This window comes from Cardiocondyla obscurior, linkage group LG09, assembly GCF_019399895.1.
Source record: "Cardiocondyla obscurior isolate alpha-2009 linkage group LG09, Cobs3.1, whole genome shotgun sequence".
NCBI classification, from domain to species: Eukaryota; Metazoa; Arthropoda; class Insecta; order Hymenoptera; family Formicidae; genus Cardiocondyla; species Cardiocondyla obscurior.
Genome location: NC_091872.1, coordinates 2,365,499 through 2,385,801, shown reverse-complemented (window position 1 = coordinate 2,385,801; position 20,303 = coordinate 2,365,499). Strand labels below are relative to the sequence as shown.

Below are 20,303 nucleotides of genomic sequence, written 5' to 3'. Positions count from 1 at the left end.
TTTAATAGAAAAAATACTATAACTATTTTTATATAATTTAAGTTTATTCAATTACATAATATACATGCATACATTTTAAAAAATGGGAGACAATTTTGTGAATTTGTTGTATAATTATATAAATTATTACAGCATACAAGTATTCAGGTGTCCTTTAGTGCCTTTTTGTTAGATGGTACAGATGATAAAGCAGTAACACTTTCCTCAGGTAAAACTAGATCTATAATATCGTATATTTTATTAACTTGTATAAAGTGTATAATAAATTTTACTGCGTTTGCAATATTTACCTTGCATATTTAAATCTTGCAAACGTTGCTTCAGTTTTTCGATTTCTGAATTTGAATCGGGAACTGCAGTGAAAACATCCTCATTATCTTCCTCCAACAATTCAGCTAATTCTTTCTCTAATTCGGCATCAGAGTTTGTGTTATTTAGTGATTCAGATAAAACTGAATTTATGTCCTTGTTTTCCTCTAAAACCTAGTCATCAAATAATAAGTATTAATTAAGTATTAAATCTTTTTTATAAGCAATACAAATAACAGATAATTATATCTAATTATTTACCTCATTAATGTCATCCATAATATCTCCAACATCATATTCTGTTAAACCATTTTGTCTAATTTTTTTCAATACATCAGATCCAGTTTTGTAAGCAGATAATACAGCCGAATTATAATGCGCATCTTTAATATTGGTGATGAGAACTCGTAGATTCGTAAGTGCTTGCGCCCGCTTTTCTATGCTTTTTTCCAAATCCATTTTTTTCCTTAATTGTGTTTTTGCCATCTGACGCAATTCCTTTCCTAAATACAATTTAGCTTCATTAATAATATTGAGCTTTTCTTTCTCCATAATTTCTATTTCTTTGCTTAATTTATTTTCCTGTTCTATTAATTTATATATGCCTTCATCTATTTCTGTAATTTCATTTACTTTTTGTGCAGAGATTTTAACTAGTAATTCACCATTTGGATTAGAGTTTTTCTTAAAAACTACCTTTTTCTTTTGTCTTAACCACTCCAATGTTAATCTTACTGTACTGTTTGAAATCTGTTTTTCAGTTTTGTCTCTGCAATAGTCTTCTATCTCTGATATTGAAAACAAGACATTATCTTTTTTAACTTCAGTGATTGAAAGGATAATATCACCCAATTCTTGCACAATTTGCAAATGTACATATCTCACTTCTATGTCATTTGTCTTCTGGCCTACAATATAATTTTTCATGTTGAAAAACATCCAACTGATTGGACTACTGAATTTTTTTAGAAGCACATCAACTGACCATGCTAACCATGTCTCACATGGTTCTTTTAAAAAGTCAGTCTCTTCAATTATTTTGTTATTTCTAAAAAAATTTCACAAATTATATATATATAAATGATATAAAGCTAGGTATTCATAAAATTTTAAACTTGATGCATTATTTTTATTACACATTATTGTCTTTACTATAAAAATATATTAGGTAATGTAAAAAAATGGTTTCACATAAATTTAATAATTTGTAATATACCTTTTTAGTTCCTCAATCACTGTAACTAGACAAAGTGGTGTACAACCCTTTCTTTTGAAGGCTTGGTTCAATTCAACAATTGAAAAACTGCATTGCATGGTATGCTTAAGCCATTCATATATCAGATTATTCCAGAACTTGTATTTAGAAATCCAGTCTTGTGGGTTTACAGATTTACTGCGAAATGGTGAAAACAGGGCACCCATTCTTTCTTCTTGATTCCATTCTGGCAATTTGTCTGGTGGCAATGGTGAATTACCAATGCTGTTATTAGCCATCTTACTGTCATTCATAACGTTGATACAGTAAAATCATGCGAATTAACTTAGATTATATAAACATTATTCAACCATGACAAGTGCACTCTAATTCCGCGCAGGCACATTCCCCATCTCTTATTTTTACTCGCAACGAGTTCTAACCAAAGAGGTGCTATAAATAAAAACAGTACATTTTTTTACTTCATCATTGTTGCTGCAAATCTGCAATTACAAATGGCTTACGTGTCGCGTATGATTCCGATTAATTAAAATTAGTTACACGAGTGTCGTGTCACAGATTAAAAGGACTGCTTTTTTATTCAGGTCACTCGCGCTGCTCAACTGACATCAACTGATCTTCGCCCGTTTGTTGTGGTTTTACGTTACTCGCTTCAGGAGTCTCGAAATAAGTTCACGTATACCGTAAGGCAGATATGGCATCGACGTCGAGTAACGTCGAGTAACGCGAACGAAACGGAAATATCGGTGAATGGCAAAAAACGGTTTGTTACCAATCACTGGCGAAAGGAACGTTTCTCGCGAGATGACGCAAGATGGAGCGGTGGAAGCGTCACGTCGGGCGACCAGCAGCGATCGATTCGCTTGGACGACGCGAAGAAGGACAAGGAAGCGAAGAGCGAGGTACGCCGGCTAACCTTGAAAGGGATCCGAGGCCTATTTTTAATTACTGGCCTGTTTCTGCGCTCATCTGCACATCTACGTCGAGGAGTGCCGCGCGGATCGATAGTGCTGCGCGTTTTCCGCGCGCACCACCACAGAAAAATGCCACCGGCGACTTGATCCCGTCCTTCGCGAGGACGCCGGACCGTCGGAGGTGGTCCCGCGGCGCAAATCACGTCGAACGGAGCATGAAAATTTCTCGCGGATGTAAGTGAGAGGGTTATCTCCGCGTTCTCATTCAACTTTCCTCGCCGAGCGAACCTTGGCGTCCAATCGGATGACGCTATGGCCGCCCAAGTTGACGCTCGGCATTGATTCGGCTTTTATCAGACGCGTACGTCGTTTCTAAACCGGTTTTCCGTATATTCTACATTGTTTACGAACATCGAGTCATTTTTCTCTTACGGCTCCATTCATTTTTTCTTTCGTGCAGGCTTACGCTCGGTTACGAGACTCTGTTGGAATTGATTGGGAGGGAACGCAAGTCCGGCAAGCGACCGACGCTCATTTTCGCGGAGACATGAATTAAAACGTCATCGGACGTTCGACGCGCGAGGCTCGACCGCAGAGGATGCCTGGACGCGTCGACGAGCGCATTCCTCGTGTACCGCCGTGATTCCCAAATATAAACGAGAGAGAGAAATGGAAATTGGGCGCGCGCGAATAGACGGTGGCGTCTCTCGGATGCAATGGCGTTGGAAAAATTATTTAAGCCGGTGTAACAGAATTTTCAACCCCCTCCGCTGTGATGGGGCCGCGCAAAAAGCGGCCCGGCAGTACGCTAAACAGCGGCGATAAAACGCGAATATCGATTTACTGGCGCGGTCGGGGGGAAAAAAATATTTTCGACCGCGAGCGAAGGAGCCGGTAACTTTGTCGAAAACGCACGCGAATTGGGCGGCGCGGGGGCGGTAGGGCGGGCGAGAGGGGAAAAGGGAGGTCAACGTCCTCTAGCGCTTACAACCGGCTCGTAACTGTTCGACGTTCGTCGTGCATGTGCGATTTTTTTTTTCTTTTTTTCTTTGCATAATCCCACAGACGGACGCGCACACGTATACACACGTGCGTGTACATGTATCGATCCACGCGGGTCGTTATTAATATTAATGTCCGTTGACCGCGGCGGCGGCGGCGGCGGCTGGCGGTCGGAATTTTCGCCGGTCGTTGCGCGACGTCTTTATGGCAATAACGCCGCCCTCCGCCATTGCGGTCGTTGGCGCGAAATCGCGGGAGACCGCGTGCGCCAAATTGCCCGCGACGCGAAGTAGGCCGCCGCGTTCGCTTACGCGCCACCGAGGAAAGAAAAAGAAGAAGGGAGGTAAACTTCAGGACGCCTCGCCCCGGCGCGTCGTACGAACGATTCTCTCGATACCGTCGCCATCGCGCGGGGCGATCTTTTGGCGGGAATTCGTTGACGTGCTTGAGCCGGGGAATAGCGAGAGCAAGAGAGATGACGGGAGCGTAAGAGAGATGGCGCGAGGACCTTCGGGCCGGCTCGTGAACCGTGGCTCAACGAATCGCGTCGCAGTGCATCGTCGTCAGTCAGTTGCGGCTTGGCATTCTATCGGTAAGTTCTTCGTACGTATGTTGTTTGTTCGCTGCGTATGTGTTTTGTATATCTGCGGATAAAATAGTTCCGGCTGTCGCAACGCACCGTTCCGTTCTTTTTTCCTGGAGCAGGCACCGCCGCCGCCGCCGCCACCGGCCGGCCGGCCGGCCGGCTTGCTTGCTTGGCTGGCTGGTTAGCTGGCTAGCTAGCTCACCGCCACCGACGAGGGCGAATCGCACGACAAGAGTGGAGGCTGCTGCGTTCGTTGGCGGCGGGGCGGTACGTGCGACGAGGGCGAGCGTGTGGTGTGTGTGAATATGTATGTATGTGTGTGTATGCGTAAACGGATGCGCGGGCACAGCGGCGCCCGCTAATATACGCGACACGGCGGCGAAGCGACCGAGAGTCGGGAAGAGTGCCGAGTGCACATCACTGAACGACGCTGGCCAAAACGCGAGTGACGGAGTGATCGAGCGAGTGACCTAGCGCGCGCGTCTCTGACGACGAGGTAGTGCCGGCGTATCTTGCGATACGATACGACGCGACGCGTCGTGACCGCGAGACACCACCGACCACCGCCACGCCACAACGCGCGCTGCCAACCGGCGACGAAGAAGGAAAGCGCCGCGCGCGGTATATCACCCTTTGTTCTCGGCAGAGCGCGAGAGTGCGTGCGGTGCCCGAGCGAGTTAGATACGCGAGGCTAATTTTTTGCCCGGGAACGCGAGGTGAGTGAGGTGCGGAGTGCCGTCGAAGTGCGTCCCCGAGAGTGCGTTCGCTGTGCGCGCGCGCGAGAAAGAAAGAGAGAGAGAGAAAAAAAAAAACTTGGCTGAACGGTAGCCCGTGTTCGGTTGAGCGCGTTGCCCACCGGCCTCGAGGGAACGGCAGGGCCGCCGGGTGTTTTCTATTATTTACATCGGCTAAGCGTACGCGATTGCAGCATAAAAGCGGCCCAGGCCTCTCGGTGGGTCCACGCCAGATTTTTCGGCGCTCATCCCGTCATCGTCCCGTCGCTACTTGCAGAGATCGGTCTCTGACGCGCGGGGACCCGTTAACGGCGCGTCTGGATGCCGCCGCGAAGCCTACACACGGACGCCATGATTCGCGCGCCTCTCACTCATGGCGTCCCCCGACTCCAGACGCGACATCCGCGTTTCCGGCGATTTTCGTGAGATCCGCCGCGAGAAATACAACGTAAATACGCCCGATCGCGTTTGCGCCTTCCTCTCGCTCGCCCGACCGATGAAATCGAGTCGGCGCGTCCCGCGGACGCTCTACGTTGTGCCGTTTGCAAATTTTGAAAATGGCGGGAGCGGAACTTTGGCGGGCAAGCGGGGGACATTGTTACTTCGTTTACGCGTCTCCGCGATCCTCGACGACGACGTCGTTTTCCTTTCCTCCCCCGCTCCCGCATGCGCGCGCGGGCGCGCGATGTTTCCGGCCGCGAATAAATTATTTCGATCGCGCGCCATATCGCGCCGTGCCGAGGCGTTTTACGACGCAAAAAATCGCAACGTTGGCGTGCTGCGCGTATCCTCGTCTCGCTAACTTCACGAGGCGCGTATAATTGATAGTACCGATTTTCGCGGCGCGTTTGCGCACTCTCTGGCCTGCGATCCCCGATGCTCCTTCAAGCGCGCGAGACAACGAGAGGAAAATATCGGAAGATCGATAGTCACGTTTGCTTATTTTATTTTTACCTCCTTTTTTCTTTTTCTTTTTTTTTTTTCCTAAGATTCGAGAGCCACGATGCACTCCTCTCCGTTCGATAACTATTATGCCAGCTGGCTTTTACCAGTTTTCACATAAGATTGACGCATCTTTGAAAGATGTCCACGTTACGTTTCCCTTTTCTATGTACGCGTATATCGACAGAATTTGTTTTGTTTTTTTTTATGCAGAGAAGGTTTCACAAATTAAATTAGAACTACTTATATTTATGGGAGCTCGATGGAAAACGTTAAATAATATTTATTTTTACTCTAGTCACACAACATACATACTTGTACACACAAGTGACTCGAAAACTTTATTAGCCTGTGTCCTTCGTGGTTTACTTTATCGGAGACGATACGACCTGAAAAAGAAAGATGAAAAAAATAAATTGAATTAATTGATGTTAATCTTATTTTTACAGTAAAGTAAAGCAGGACAATAAATATGTCGGACGATAATTCGCCAGTGGTGGAAGAGCAAAAAAAGAAGAGAGGCAGGCCATCCAAGGTGGATAAGAACGCTGCTAAAGAACCCAAAAAAAGGGGTAGGCCAGCAGCAGAAAAGAATAACGCTGTACGCGCTGCGAAATCTGATAACGAGGATGACGCACCACCTGGACCCGTTAAAAAAGGAAGAGGTAGACCCAAGGGGTCCCACAAGAAGAAGGTACGCAAGTGTAAAAATTGCCACATTTTATAAAAAGAACTGATCTTTGTTTAGCTGTAAACTGTTCACAAATTAATAACTAATAAGTTTATTTGCACAAGAAAAATCCTTAAACTTTACAGCAAGGACCACAAAAAGGCACGACTACTTCGTCACGTGGCCGTGGTAGACCGAAAAAGACAGAAGAAAAACCTGAGTTAACCGGTGAGGATGAAGATGAGCAAGAAGAGGAGGAGGAGGAAGAGGAGAATTGAAGCATCGTAAGATGCAATAAGGGAGGACGAAACTAACACAGCTGACTTATCCTTCGAAGACTTTTAAATAGAAAATTAAATTGAATTTAGTTGTTCTTAAATTTACTTCTGTTTAATTTTTAGCCCAGTTAACTTTTTCGAACTTGCATCAAAGCAGTGGACACTGTCCAACGTTGATCGCGGAAGTTTTAAACTGGTTCACGGTGCACATTGTCACACGCTGAGTTAAAAAAAAAACAAAAAAATTGATACAAAAGTTGTGTTAAAAATTTAAGGTCTTTACATTTACTCGACATCACTACTATTAATGATAAATCATTTTAAGTACTACGTGTAATCTTCTTTAAACAGTAAAAGACTGGATTAAGATGCAAATCTCAAAGCTTATTTTTTATTTGCCCGAAAAATAAGGTTGATAATTTTTTTATATAATATTTTACTCTGAATAGATAATATCGTGTCACATGTTTGCTACCTCCTTTTCTTCTTCGTCTTCATATACGCGATTTATAAAGCCAAAAAAAAAAAAAGAATCCCTACTGATCTAATATAAGAGATAGTGAAAGGTAAAAAAAAAAAAAAAAATAAAAAAAAAACTTGTATGTAACATATGCAGGGACTATTCTTTTCTAATTAACATTACTAAGTACACTTTCTTAATGAATGTATATTACTGTCGTTTTTGAGGCAAGCATATGTGTGAATGTCAAATTTGTATTAAAGTAAATAAACTCAAAGTACTCTTATTATTAATTCTGCATCTGTGTTTTTACCCGAGACTTAAAATTCGGACTATAAATTTTTATGTTTTACTGTAAAATTGTAATTTTTCGTTTATAGTGTAAATGACGATCGAATAATGCGATAAAAAAATTATTTTTCAAATTTTTTCGGGGAAAAAAAAATAAAATGGGAAAATAAAATTATTTTAAATAGGAAAAAACAAAATCTTAAAGAATAAAGGAACAGATAAACATGATTAAAATATATTAAACGATGAAATTGTATAAAATGTCATTTATATATTTTTGTGGAATTAATTGCATAAAAGTCATTATCTATATTACGTACATTTTAATTGGCTAATGCTTTGAAACTTGTACGTATAACATTTAATTTTAGTATAAAATGATTCAAACTTGATACACAATTTAATCATTAAGCTATAAAATATAATTGAAGAAAATTGTAATTGTACTTCTAATATACTAATTTCTTTTATCAAACTTTGGTCTTTTACGAATTTGTATAAAGAAATTCTAATTTATAGCTAGGTACTTAAACTTCAGCTCGTACAAGAACTTTGTATGTACAAAAATTGCGATAAGTAAGTGTTAGTCTATCGTAATTATAGCTTAATGAAAAAATGATGCAAATGCTATGCGAGTATGTGGTATTAATGACCACCAAATAATTCTGCATTTTCTTCAGTGTCCATGGACTGGTATCCTTGCTGTAAAATTAATGAATTCTTATTTTCAGCGTATTCGCGTGAATTGCAAGCGAAAACAATCTTACACACTCGTCTCTGATGTGTATTGTAACACTCGTCCAAGAGCTCGGTTTCCCAGTCGTCCTCCTCCTCTTCCCCAGGATCAAAGTTATACATTGGCATGAGTCTGTGTCTCAGGCGCTCCAATTTACGTTTTCTCGATATAATTAATACCTAGGAAAAATAAAATAAAATATTAAAATCTGAAAAATCTTTTTTGTACCTAACAAAAAAGCAGGATATCGAATTTTGTTAAAAAGAAAAGCATTCACCAAGATATGTATGTGTAAAATATCACACACTATCGTGCTAGCATAGCGCCATATTAAAATAATAATTCGGGAAAGAAGCAGGGAAAAAACGTCACAAGGTAATGACAAAAGTGATATCACTACCCATACCACAGCTGATAGTATAATAACAGAGACCACCACACCAAGTGGCACAAAAATATATTCGACTCCTTCGGGCGGGCCAAATTCGTCGAAAGCCTCGGTTGTCGACATTTGCGTTGTAGTGCTTCTCGAAGAGTTATACGATATCGCTGTGGGTTCTGACAATAAAGTAATGGCGGTTTTGGATAAATTCCACAATCGTTGGTTACTTTCGCTGTCCTGGGGCAACTCGACGTATGCCGTCGTGGTCACACTGTCGTTGTAGATTGTACTTGGCATGCTTGTGGAGACTGTCGCGAGATCGTTCATTAGTATAGTGTACAAAATAGACTCGGTGGTGTTGCTTGCACTATTGTACCCTCTTGTATCATTTGCATCATTATTTTCATGCATCTTATTAGAGAAAGCTTAGTTAATTGTAATTAAGCCATCAGTTAGTCACCTGAGAAAGGCTCCTCACGAGTGTGGCATATATTTAATCTTAATTCAAGGTTCAATAAAATTAGTGAGTTTCTTTTCAATAAATAAGCATAAACATGCATAAAACAAGCCGCCTTAGACCTCTCCTTACGCTATTACTTGATAAATTTGGTGTTCTATATTCTTAAACTGCATCTAGTCAGGCCTAAACTTAATGAGAGACCTGGGTATCATTAGACCAGCTATCTCAAAGTTGGTCTTCTTCTTTTTCCTCTCCTTTCTTTGTGCTCTGTCAACAAACGTGCACTGTGACAGCTACGTGGTATCATGTGCTCGTCGTTGAGTTACCCTGTCATCCCTGGATATCGGTTTGCACACATCGTCGTCGTATGGACTTCATTAATTATTCACGGTGACGACAGAGACAATTTCGGATTAAATGTAAAATTTCGGTGCAACGTTCCCGCGGTGGCGTCAGACAGACTTCATCGCGTCGCATTATCAGACTGGACTCGACGGAAATCCTTCCTCTCGAGGGATGGTTCAACTACCGTGGTTTACTCCGCAGCATCACCGGTGCTCGACGCTCCTCTTGACGGCCCTTCGCTCTTCCTCCACGGTGGCAAGGTGCGTCTTAACTTGACATCTCGATGGCACTTAGCTCCGGCCAGCTCCCGTTAAAAGTGGTTACGAGAGTGTCGTCCTTGCCCTCGGACTCCTCGGCGATTTGCGCATGATGATACAAATAACAAGTCAGTCATCTGATTTTCTAGTGGTATGTCTCGAGTTTAATCAAATGAATTTTTAGTTCTGACAAACTCCGCTACGAGCTTCCACCGACGCCACCCGCGGGTCGTTCAAACAAAACAGAATCAGGGGTTAGGCTCGGCCTCGAGAAGCAGACGACGGAGAGTATTTACGTAACACGTAAACCACGTGCCTTCTTCGCTTCGCCGGCTTGCATCATTCGGCTTTATTACGAGTGACACGGATCTATCTCGAGAGAAACGAACGAAATTCTCTCGGTGCTTGATAATGAATTGCTGATCGATGATCGTGCGAAAGCCCTTTTTCACGCCTGAAAGATCTGGCACAAGGTAGTCTTTTGATTAAAGGCCGACTTTTCCACTTTATCAGTTCGATGACGTTCCTCGGAACGCTCTTTCCACTGGCTAAGATCGAAGTGAAGCACAGAGCGACGAGAAGATGCTTTACGGACAAAAGGACTCTGCGAATCTCTCAAAAAGCGATGTCTTGCTCACGGCCTTTGTTGTAAGTATTGTCTCGTCCGACAATCGGCATTAAATGTGTTCATATTCATTTTAAATTAAATTTTGTACAGCAAGATATACCTGTGGCATTTTTATTAAATTATGTAGTTGCAAATAAAAGTAAGAAAACTGGGCGGTACAACCTTATCACATTACTTTTCAACTATGTATGTGGCATTTTTAAACGGTTACATCATTTTCATAAATGTGTTGAAAGATAATAAAACATTCATGTATTATAATTATATTAAAAAATAATCGCTGTTTTACACCAGTCAGGTGCTCTTGCAGGAATTATCTGTGACGTGACACTTTTCCCACTGGACACCCTAAAAACACGCCTGCAAAGCCAACATGGTTTTTTCAAATCTGGTGGTTTCAGACAGCTATACAAAGGGGTAGGTCCTGTGGTACTAGGTTCAGCTCCCTCAGGTAAACCTAATTATTCATAGTTGCATTAACCCTCAAACAGCACATTATCTTTGCTATTTTATTTTTTTTTTGTTTAAATCTTAAGATTTAAGGGGGAAAGGCTATATAGCATAAAAAAATTATTGCAATGTTTTGGAATTTTTTTGGAACAACTATTAATGATAACAATTACATTTTTTTTTTATTATATTACATTATTTTTTAACTTTATCGAAATATTTTTTTTTATTGTCTATAATTCATGTACTGTGGAGTTGTGTGTTTTCATTGAGGGCACATACATTGCCAAGAAGGGGAGAATAATATTACTGTAATTCAATGTCCTATTTGAGGGTTAGGAGAATTTTAATTAATTTTTAATATTAACAAAAATTAAATTTGTTACAGCTGCTATATTTTTTATCACTTATGAGGGAATAAAACAGTATTCACAACCATATGTACCAGAGCAGTATCACTCCATTATACATATGGTTGCAGCATCATCTTCTGAAGTTGTAAGTCAATTAGATTTAGTGATATATAATTGATGTTTTGAACCTTTTGCATTAGCATATAACTCGATAATAATTGTAATATGTTAAAATTTGAACTTGATGCATAGACTGCCTGCTTAGTTCGAGTACCGGTTGAAGTAATTAAACAAAGAAAACAGGCTCTTTTATCTGATGTGCATCGGCTGAGATTAAGAACATTGTACCGCGGATATGGAAGCACTGTTCTACGAGATTTGCCGTTCGGCGTCATCCAAATGCCATTGTGGGAGTATTTCAAGCTTTATTGGATGCAACACGTTCATCGGGAATGCACACCTCTCGAAGGCGCTGCTTGTGGTTCTGCATCGGGTAATTCAAAATTTATTTTTATATATTTTGTAAGTGAAATAAAATAGAATAAAACGAACAGAATTGTTAAGACATTTTTTTTATTTTTCAGTTGCCATATCGGCCGCTATAACGACGCCGTTAGATGTTGCAAAGACTCGAATTATGCTATCTAGCACGTCAGCGGAGAAAGAAGAAGTTAAGATATCAACAATGCTAAAAGAGGTTTACAAAGATAATGGCGTTAAAGGGTAAATATTGCATAATGTATTTATATGTGACGTTATTCTCAGTACTTTAACAGAATAATATTTTTAGGCTATTTGCTGGTTTTTTCCCGAGAGTAATTGGTTTTACCATTGGCGGGTTTATCTTTTTTGGCGTTTACGAACAAGCTAAAGAATTTTGTATATCTTATTTTTCCTAGTTGCCGAACACGTTATGAAAAATTTAAAGTATTAAGTTAATTATTTATAAAAATATTTAAATAATTAAATTTTAAGCCTACGGCACACGATACGATTTCATACGATTGCATGCGAGACGTATTTTCATTTACTTACGATCAGTGATTCGATCGTTTGAACCAATCAGGATACGTTCGTATGTGATTCAGCATGAAAAATCGTATCGTGTGTCGTAAACTTTACTTAGCAATACCTTATGGAAATTAATTACTATTAATAATCATACATATATGTTAATAAAATTAATTTAAGAGAGAATGATTTATATTAACGAAAGTGAACAACAAAGTTGCAGAAAAATATAACAAGTTGACCAATGATAATCGTAAGTTTTAGAATTGCCATCTTTCGCTTTGAGTAATTCTCAATCGTGATTGGTCAATCCGCGCTTGCATTAAGCTGTTATCTCGTTGGAAAAATTCGATTAGTTTGGAACGCGTTAGCCTCTCTTTCTTTCTCAGTGTCAATAGCGGTTAAGTTCGCGATTCACGTTTGTCGACTGTCGCTCAGCACATGGCGGCCATATTTTAGGACGCGTTTGTCGAACACGGCGTCTCACAAGTCAAGCCATTATTTTTTTTTTAGACGTTTATTCGAATTTACATTTGCGAAACGAACGTGAAGTAGAATCGTTGTGCGGTTGATAGCTGAATCGGGCCGTGCGCAATTAATCGAAATTGCCGCTCACCGGCACGGAGTCGCTTTTCGCTGCGATGAACGTGCGCCCAGCGCGTCCGCGGCCAACCTCAGAGGCGTGTCATGTTTGCGCTCGGCGCGTTGCTTCATGATCGGGGATCGTCACGTTTCGTCGTCGGGAATCTATGAAAAATGCTGTCGCTAGGCCCGAAAAAAGACGGTGGACCCAACGCCAAATTCTTCGAGGCACCGGAAGTTCTTACCCAGCTCGACGGTGTTAAGCAGTGGCTGCTCAAGAACTGCAAGAAGGTACGCTCGGTCTCGCACGAACATGGATACCACCCGGCATCGTAAGCTCGTCACGGCGTCCGCGTCCGGCTTCTCTTCCTCTTTTCCGTAGCACACGCTTTTTATGCCCAATCGCGATTTTTCACGCCACCAACCGGAGTTTTTTCGGAAATGCAGTATCTCGAGCGACAAATATTTCACGAAGGTTTTTCTGAGGCGCTAATCTGTCCCTCAAGTCGCTGACGCGGACAGAATCGTTCCGATGACTGTGCGTCGTTGTGAAATTTATGAACTATTTATTTATCGCTTATATGCATATATGCGATTATGCACGTGTATGTGTGTGTACATGTACAGTAGGAGCATAAAACAGATATTATGTAACAACAATTATCATATTATTGTACTTTATTCTTTTGCTGTAACATATTTACATGAAAATGAACAGGAAACTAACAATCTAAAAAAAGTATAATCATAATTATAAAGTAAAAATATTTATATGCAAATTTTTATTTACTTTTGGCATTGATTATGTTAGTAAGTTTTTTAATTTACAAAATTATTTTTTTTATAGTATGTACAAACGGATCCACCCACTAACAAAAGTTTGGCCACACTGTTGGTACAGCTTTTGCAGTTTCAGGAGGACACTCTTGGAAAGAATGTGTCAAAACCACCTATGACTAGGCTTCCAGTATGTAAAACATATTATTATTGCATAAAGTTATATTAGTGTATCACATTAATTATTTACATATCTCATATTTACAGATGAAATGCTTCCTGGATTTTAAACCTGGTGGTGGTGTATGTCACATATTAGCTACTGCTTATCGTTTTAAGCAAGAGCAAGGATGGCGGCGTTTCGATTTTCCGGGTGGAAAAGTAATGGTTTAATATTTATACTTCTCTTTTTTTTTTTTAAACATTATTTTATAATAAATTGACGCTTTTTTGGGTGTAGTTTTACTTACTGTTCTGTTTATTATGGAATACTTAATATAAAGATCATACACGGACGTTTTTACTAATTATCAAATCGCTATTATTGCAGTCGGGGTCTCGCATGGATCGTACAGTGGACATGCTGATGGCGGCGGAACGTGCTTTAGTACAGAATAGATGTATGACTGTACCAAGTATTTTTGTGAGACCGGATGTTGACAAGAATACAGCTACAAAAGTAAAAGATGTAGTTAGAAAGCATCAAGGGACTGTCGTTGAGAATGAGGCAGATGCTACTCATATTATCTATCCTCCAGTAGATCCGCTAGAAGAGGAATACGCCCGACCTTGTATGAGACGCGAGCGATCAGTTCTAATTCATTGGTACTACTTTCCAGACAGTTATGATTCTTGGTTGACACTGGATCTTCCATGGGACTATCCCGAAGGGAATTACACAAATTCAAATTCAAGGTTTTTAACCATTTGATAATTTTTTGGTTTAAATTAAGCTATTAATGAAAATTATTAAAAAATTGATAGTTAATTGAAAGTAATTGATATGCTGTTGATTATTGTAATTAAAAAATTTTTTTTTAGATCAATGTATAAAGTATCGGCTACATGGGCGTTAGATTTAGATCAATATAATGAATGGATGAACGAGGAAGATTATGAAGTAGACGATAACGGTCAAAAAAGAGTACATAAATACAGGCTTTCTGTGGAAGATTTAATGGCACAGCCATCCCATCCGCCTCCTGCGAAAAAACCTAAAAGAAAACGATCGCCCAGCCCACCTCCAAAGCTCGGGAAACGCAAGAGGTATGGCTTTGATAGCAAATAATATCTTTAAAATTCTAAAGTTTTTAATGAAGTTTTGCTCACTTTCGATTTCGTACGTTGCCGTTTTTAGTAGCAGAGCACCGTCGGGTATTCAAAGTGCATCTTCCGCGTCATCAGCAACAGCTCCGAAAAAATCACGTGGTGGCGAGGAAGAGGAAGATCTGACTCAGGGAATGGAGGATCCGCCCGCAGAACCCCGTATTGTCGAAGTAGTCGCTACGCCGACAAATCCACCTATCACAGGTCAGAGTAATTCAACAACGGGTAACTCCACCTTGGCATCTACTGGCAGTAAAAAGCAAGACAGCGAGCTTCAACCTCTTAAATCTGGAAATTTGACCGATCTTGATGAACAAATGGAAGGTGTGTAAGAAAATCTAATTTAATTAACTATATAATTAATTTATTATTTCGGATTAATAGTTAAAAATATTTTTACACATTATATATTAATTTAATAAAACTTAAACTAAAAACTATCGATATTTACATAGGAGATAAAGGAAGCTCTCAAGGTGGCCAAGATAGAGAAGAGAGAGACACTAGTAAAGAAAGGGGCGAAGGTGGCAAAGGTGACGAGCCAGAAGACAATGTCACAGAGCAAACGCATCACATAGTTGTTCCTAGCTATTCTGCCTGGTTTGATTATAATTCGATTCACACTATAGAGAAGCGGGCTTTGTCGGAATTCTTCAATGGTAAAAATAAATCCAAGACTCCAGAGATTTATCTTGCGTATCGGAATTTTATGATCGACACTTATCGATTAAATCCAACTGAATATATTACATCGACCGCATGCAGGTAATATGATTAATTAATATATAAATTTAAAAAATTAATATATTTATTGTGAATGTAAAACTGTATTTTTATTATTGAATTATTGAATATATATATATATATATATATATAAAAAGACGTTTCTTATGCTCGAAATATTTTTACAGGCGAAATTTGGCCGGAGATGTATGCGCAATTATGCGTGTGCATGCATTTTTGGAACAATGGGGACTTATTAACTATCAAGTAGATGCAGAATCTAGACCGACTCCAATGGGACCTCCACCCACGTCGCACTTTCATGTTTTATCGGACACGCCGTCCGGTTTGGCGCCTGTCAATCCAAATCCTCCGAAAACGCCACAACCATCCGCTGCTAAGATGTTATTAGACTTAGAGAAGAAGCCGCCGAGTGTAACGGGACCTTTGGGCCCAGAAGAAAAGATTTCGGCAGGCGCGATGGCAAACTTTGGTCTGAAAATTGACCAGTACTCGAGAAAACCGGCCGTCCTAAAAAACAAACAGGCAGCCGGTGCTACTCGCGACTGGACAGAGCAAGAAACTCTTTTGCTATTAGAAGGACTAGAGTTGCATAAAGACGATTGGAACAAAGTATGCGAACACGTGGGATCGAGAACGCAGGACGAGTGTATTTTGCATTTCTTACGTTTACCTATAGAAGATCCATATTTAGAAGAAGGCGGGCCCGAAGGATTAGGTCCATTGGCTTATCAACCAGTACCATTCTCGAAAGCCGGTAATCCTGTTATGAGTACGGTTGCCTTCCTTGCATCGGTCGTAGATCCTAGAGTAGCTGCAAGTGCAGCGAAGGCAGCTATGGAAGAATTTGCCGCGATAAAGGATCAAGTACCAGCTGCATTAATGGATCAGCATCTAAGAAATGTTCAAGCTAGTGCTAATTCAGACGGTAATTTTTTTAATTATATATTATAAATTTGAAATTAATAATCTGTTAAAGCAATATATATATAACAATACATAAAAAATTAATGGGGTTATTTTATTTTATTTTTTTATAGGTAAATTTGATCCAGCGGCAGGACTGGCACAATCGGGTATCGCTGGGACAGGTCCGCCTGAACCGCCTGACGATACAGCAGCTTCTACTGCGGCAACGACTCCATCTGCACCAGCAGGCACAGTGGGTTCTCCTCATTCCACAGCGCCTACTCCCGAAGCCAAGAAAGAGGAACAAGATAAACCTAAAGACGCGATGGAAGTCGAACCGTCTCAAGTAGATGTTACGAAAAAAGAAGAAGAATCGAAAGAGAGCGAAGATGACACAAAATCTACCGTTGATCCAGAAGCTGCAGAAGCGAAGGAAAAGAAGGATAAGGTAAACGCCGCAGTAACATGAACTGTTGTATATTTAAATTATAAAAGAGTATTAAAATATTGATATAATTAAATAATATATATAGATTTAAAAGAGAAATTTTTTTTCGCAGGTTGTAAGAGACGCTCAGCTTCAATCCGCAGCTGCGGCTGCGCTAGCAGCTGCAGCTGTTAAAGCCAAACATTTAGCAGCTGTAGAGGAACGTAAAATTAAATCATTGGTTGCGTTACTAGTCGAAACACAGATGAAGAAACTGGAAATTAAATTACGTCATTTTGAAGAATTGGAAACTACAATGGAACGTGAACGCGAAGGTCTCGAGTACCAGCGGCAGCAATTAATTACCGAGCGACAACAATTTCATCTTGAACAGTTAAAGGCGGCTGAGTTCAGGGCACGACAGCAAGCCCATCAACGATTGGCTCAGGAACAGCAACAACAACAGCAGCAGCAGCAGCAGCAGAATCAGCAACATCCACCTTGGCAACCACCTGGTGCACAACAGCAGCAGCAGCAGCAGCAGCAGCCGCCAAGTCCACAGGCGCAGCCGCAACAACAGCCGCCACCACACACACCGCCGCAACAGACATAACTTTTCGGTGAGTTTGAATTTTATTAACTTTACATATTATATGATTCAATATTAACGCTTTTCCAGTCCTTCTCGTTTTTTCATTTTTATTCGATAACGATTACTTGCTTCCAATTTACAGATCAAATTTTGTATTATTCTTGTTTAATGATAATAAGAGTTATAAAAGACGTACATTTGATATACATGTACATATTATTAGATATAATATTATCGAATATAATATTTGATCTACAAAGCCTCGTTATCTATCAAATCTAATACTAAGTCAGTCATGAGTCGGGCGCATTCGGCGCCGCCGGGTGGTGGTGCTCCTGCAGTATTAGGGCATTTCTCCTCGCTAGTTTCGGTGGTACTCGCTTCGTACAAATTCGGTGCTTCGTGACTGGCGCACGTGCTAATCGGTAGAATGTCCAATGCTAATCCTAATCCAAATCGTCCGCACCTCCGCATCTCTTCCTTTAATCTGTAATTATTGAGAGTAGATAATAACCTAAACGCCTGACGGCTTTTAGCAATTCAAAATAGTTAGGTATCGCAAAACTTACAATTTCCACATGTTAGATGGATCTTTTGGCGGCTGTTCTGGATTGAGAACGCGTAAGGAAGACATCAGATGGGAATGATAATGCTGGAGAAGCTGTGTCATGTAAGCCCGCCTAATAACACCACTCGTGCAGCAGTATAGCAAGTTCGCAAGATCGAGAGCGAGTGAACCGACCCGCATCAGTTGAAAATCGACTAGATAAACGGCCTGCAGAAGCACAGTATTAAAAATCTAGAAGGTTTCGCAGTGAGACGCATTTCACATTCGTGCCAGCCAATAATGTCAGTCTCGAATGTGATTTATAGATCATACACGGAGTAAATATTCTTGCATCATATTCTGTATGTATAATTTTTTTATAAAATAATTATTTGAAATCCATTTATACAGCATAAGTGGAAAATAATTGAGAGTTAAGTATGAATGTGTAAAATGTACATTATATATATTTTTCTGAGTTTTTTTTTCAACTTTCGGATATTATTTAACTTTACGTCACGATTTTTGGTGGCAGTTAACGGTATCGAAGTATGTTAAATATAACTATACGTAGTGCAAGAATCTTTGCGACCGACTACAGAAGTCTAGGTGTGATCACTTTCGTTAAACCGGAATCTTTGTAATAAGATCGCAAAAGAAGAAAAAACATTTAAATCGTATAAGAATCTTATAAATTTATATAATAAAAGTGTAATGAGCAAGAAAAGTGGTTTTTCGTTTCGTTAGTGATTTCTCGCGTAAAGGGTGTACGAGAAAAAAAAACGAAAAGATGATTCTTCTACGGTAATCATCTTCTAATCAGCGACTATTTTATTGTAGATATTACCAGACATGCAATGTGTATTGCGCCTTTTTAATTTACTTTTCCTACAAAATAAAAGGTTCACCTCTGTATCCGAGCTTGGTTTATCCTTAAAAAGGAAATTGTTAGTCCAACAATCTCCGTGACAAAAAACGGAAAGAGATCCTTGCATGGAGACGAGTTCTCTCATAGTGCTGAAAAATACGTCTTCGTTTAAAAAAGCTTGCAACTTAGTCATTATCTCCTGTCGTCTGTAATCCATGTGTGAAGGAAGTGCTTCAGACACCATCGTGATGGCATTATTCGCGGCCACGCGATAATATTGACGGTACCAATCTTCGTTATCCCGTCGAAACAGTGTTTCTTGTATACCATGTTCGGGATTTTTTAAATTTGCAAACTCTTCCGGCCTTAAAAAATAGTATTACTTTCATTAAAATTGAGATAAAAAATAGCGAAACAGAATAACATTATTCCTACAATTATATATAATTGAAGACAAAGTATACTCACTTGGATTCTTTTAATGTCAAACTAAGTGCGTGAAAACCCGCTAAAGCTTTCAGCACCTGCTGTAAATGTTCTACTTCTAATCCTCTTCGTCTATCTGCCATCTTAAAATCTCTTTCTCTCAAATCTTCCATAGCAATAAGATTACCTTTAGCGGCGTATATCTTGGGTACTCCGCTAAATACTTTTCTTCCATTGAACTGGAGTCTATTTAGCGCGGGCCACACGTGCTTGTAAAACACGACCTCGTTCCTGAACAGTAACTCGCTCTTAAATGCTTCGCGACGTTTTTTCGATTCCGGCAGTATCTTGTAAATTATAGCACACTCGTAATTAATGTATTCCTCATTTTTCAACAGCTTGCGTCCCTTCGCCCTGATTCGGTACAACATCGAAGTATAGTTGTCGCCTCTTCCCGATCCTAGTTCTTCTTCTAAACTATCAATATCCACGTTGGGCTCATCTTTGCTAATTAATTCACGGACATCATCGAGCGTGAGTTTGTTACTGCTATCGCCACTGCTATCCATCATCCCGATGACAAGTTTGTCGGAAATTTTAATCCTTACGATGACAATCCCGCTGATATCTTCTCGATTTTTTCGGATGAAACCGCCTTTAACATCCTATACTTCACGGTAGATCAGAGAGTTGTGCCAAGTAACGCAGGAAATGAGTATTTGAGCGGCTAGAGTAGTTGAAGGGTTGCTACCTCCCACCGTTACCGATTTAATTCATTAATGATTTACGCCTTCCCCCCAACTCTAAAAGACAAGGACATTGATACATGTCAATCATATGCCTCATTTAGTTTAGATTCCCCGCTTTGATTCTTCAAAACGCAGCGCGGCATATAAAATAATGGATACCTTTCTTTCTATTGATATATTATCATTTACACACACACACACATACACAGTACGGCAGTATACGATACATATACTTTTTAAAAAATAACGAAGTACCTACAATACCAATCTTCCCATTAATTAGTGAATTAAAAATAAATTGTACACATTTATATATACAATACATAAACTAT

General features: G+C 40.1%; 6 protein-coding genes across 12 annotated transcripts; 3 read left to right on the top strand and 3 right to left on the bottom strand.

The window, feature by feature from the left end:
- Positions 1-37: 37 nt before the first annotated feature.
- Positions 38-2,349, bottom strand: LOC139105656 (charged multivesicular body protein 7). The gene is made up of 5 exons (XM_070661879.1): positions 2,029-2,349; positions 1,526-1,957; positions 571-1,357; positions 291-483; positions 38-220 (listed from the first exon to the last, which is right to left on the bottom strand). Exons 2-5 carry the CDS (start codon positions 1,816-1,818, stop codon positions 144-146), a joined length of 1,350 nt encoding a protein of 449 aa, XP_070517980.1. The 5' UTR covers positions 1,819-1,957; positions 2,029-2,349; the 3' UTR covers positions 38-143.
- Positions 2,350-4,602: 2,253 nt separating this feature from the next.
- Positions 4,603-7,026, top strand: D1 (D1 chromosomal protein). Its single transcript, XM_070661904.1, has 3 exons — positions 4,603-4,743; positions 6,153-6,397; positions 6,520-7,026. The coding sequence occupies exons 2-3, from the start codon at positions 6,176-6,178 to the stop codon at positions 6,649-6,651; spliced, it is 354 nt and encodes a 117-aa protein (XP_070518005.1). The 5' UTR covers positions 4,603-4,743; positions 6,153-6,175; the 3' UTR covers positions 6,652-7,026.
- Positions 5,947-9,775, bottom strand: LOC139105670 (uncharacterized protein C3orf18). 6 transcript variants are annotated; one of them, XM_070661899.1, is made up of 3 exons: positions 8,539-9,775; positions 8,170-8,317; positions 5,947-6,092 (listed from the first exon to the last, which is right to left on the bottom strand). In XM_070661899.1, the coding sequence occupies exons 1-3, from the start codon at positions 8,929-8,931 to the stop codon at positions 5,998-6,000; spliced, it is 636 nt and encodes a 211-aa protein (XP_070518000.1). In that variant the 5' UTR covers positions 8,932-9,775; the 3' UTR covers positions 5,947-5,997. The 6 variants fall into 6 exon arrangements, with proteins under 6 accessions (XP_070518000.1, XP_070518003.1, XP_070518002.1 ...); XM_070661902.1 differs by having other exon boundaries at positions 8,174-8,317; positions 8,539-9,768; XM_070661901.1 differs by lacking the exon at positions 5,947-6,092 and adding an exon at positions 7,654-8,104 and having other exon boundaries at positions 8,539-9,770.
- A 64-nt stretch (positions 9,776-9,839) lies between these two features.
- On the top strand, positions 9,840-12,144 carry LOC139105664 (mitochondrial S-adenosylmethionine carrier protein). Its single transcript, XM_070661890.1, has 6 exons — positions 9,840-10,230; positions 10,505-10,661; positions 11,049-11,158; positions 11,266-11,506; positions 11,598-11,736; positions 11,804-12,144. The coding sequence occupies exons 1-6, from the start codon at positions 10,165-10,167 to the stop codon at positions 11,910-11,912; spliced, it is 822 nt and encodes a 273-aa protein (XP_070517991.1). The 5' UTR covers positions 9,840-10,164; the 3' UTR covers positions 11,913-12,144.
- A 322-nt stretch (positions 12,145-12,466) lies between these two features.
- On the top strand, positions 12,467-18,848 carry Mor (SWI/SNF- related protein mor). Of its 2 annotated transcripts, none has more exons than XM_070661838.1 (11): positions 12,467-12,897; positions 13,454-13,573; positions 13,651-13,764; positions 13,934-14,298; positions 14,425-14,649; positions 14,741-15,033; positions 15,165-15,474; positions 15,621-16,381; positions 16,494-16,810; positions 16,923-17,409; positions 17,967-18,848. In XM_070661838.1, the coding sequence occupies exons 1-10, from the start codon at positions 12,781-12,783 to the stop codon at positions 17,400-17,402; spliced, it is 3,102 nt and encodes a 1,033-aa protein (XP_070517939.1). In that variant the 5' UTR covers positions 12,467-12,780; the 3' UTR covers positions 17,403-17,409; positions 17,967-18,848. The 2 variants fall into 2 exon arrangements, with proteins under 2 accessions (XP_070517939.1, XP_070517938.1); XM_070661837.1 differs by lacking the exon at positions 12,467-12,897 and adding an exon at positions 13,007-13,345.
- On the bottom strand, positions 17,471-20,284 carry LOC139105658 (uncharacterized). The gene is made up of 4 exons (XM_070661881.1): positions 19,265-20,284; positions 18,837-19,161; positions 17,951-18,156; positions 17,471-17,868 (listed from the first exon to the last, which is right to left on the bottom strand). The coding sequence occupies exons 1-4, from the start codon at positions 19,792-19,794 to the stop codon at positions 17,634-17,636; spliced, it is 1,296 nt and encodes a 431-aa protein (XP_070517982.1). The 5' UTR covers positions 19,795-20,284; the 3' UTR covers positions 17,471-17,633.
- Between the last annotated feature and the right edge of the window lie 19 nt (positions 20,285-20,303).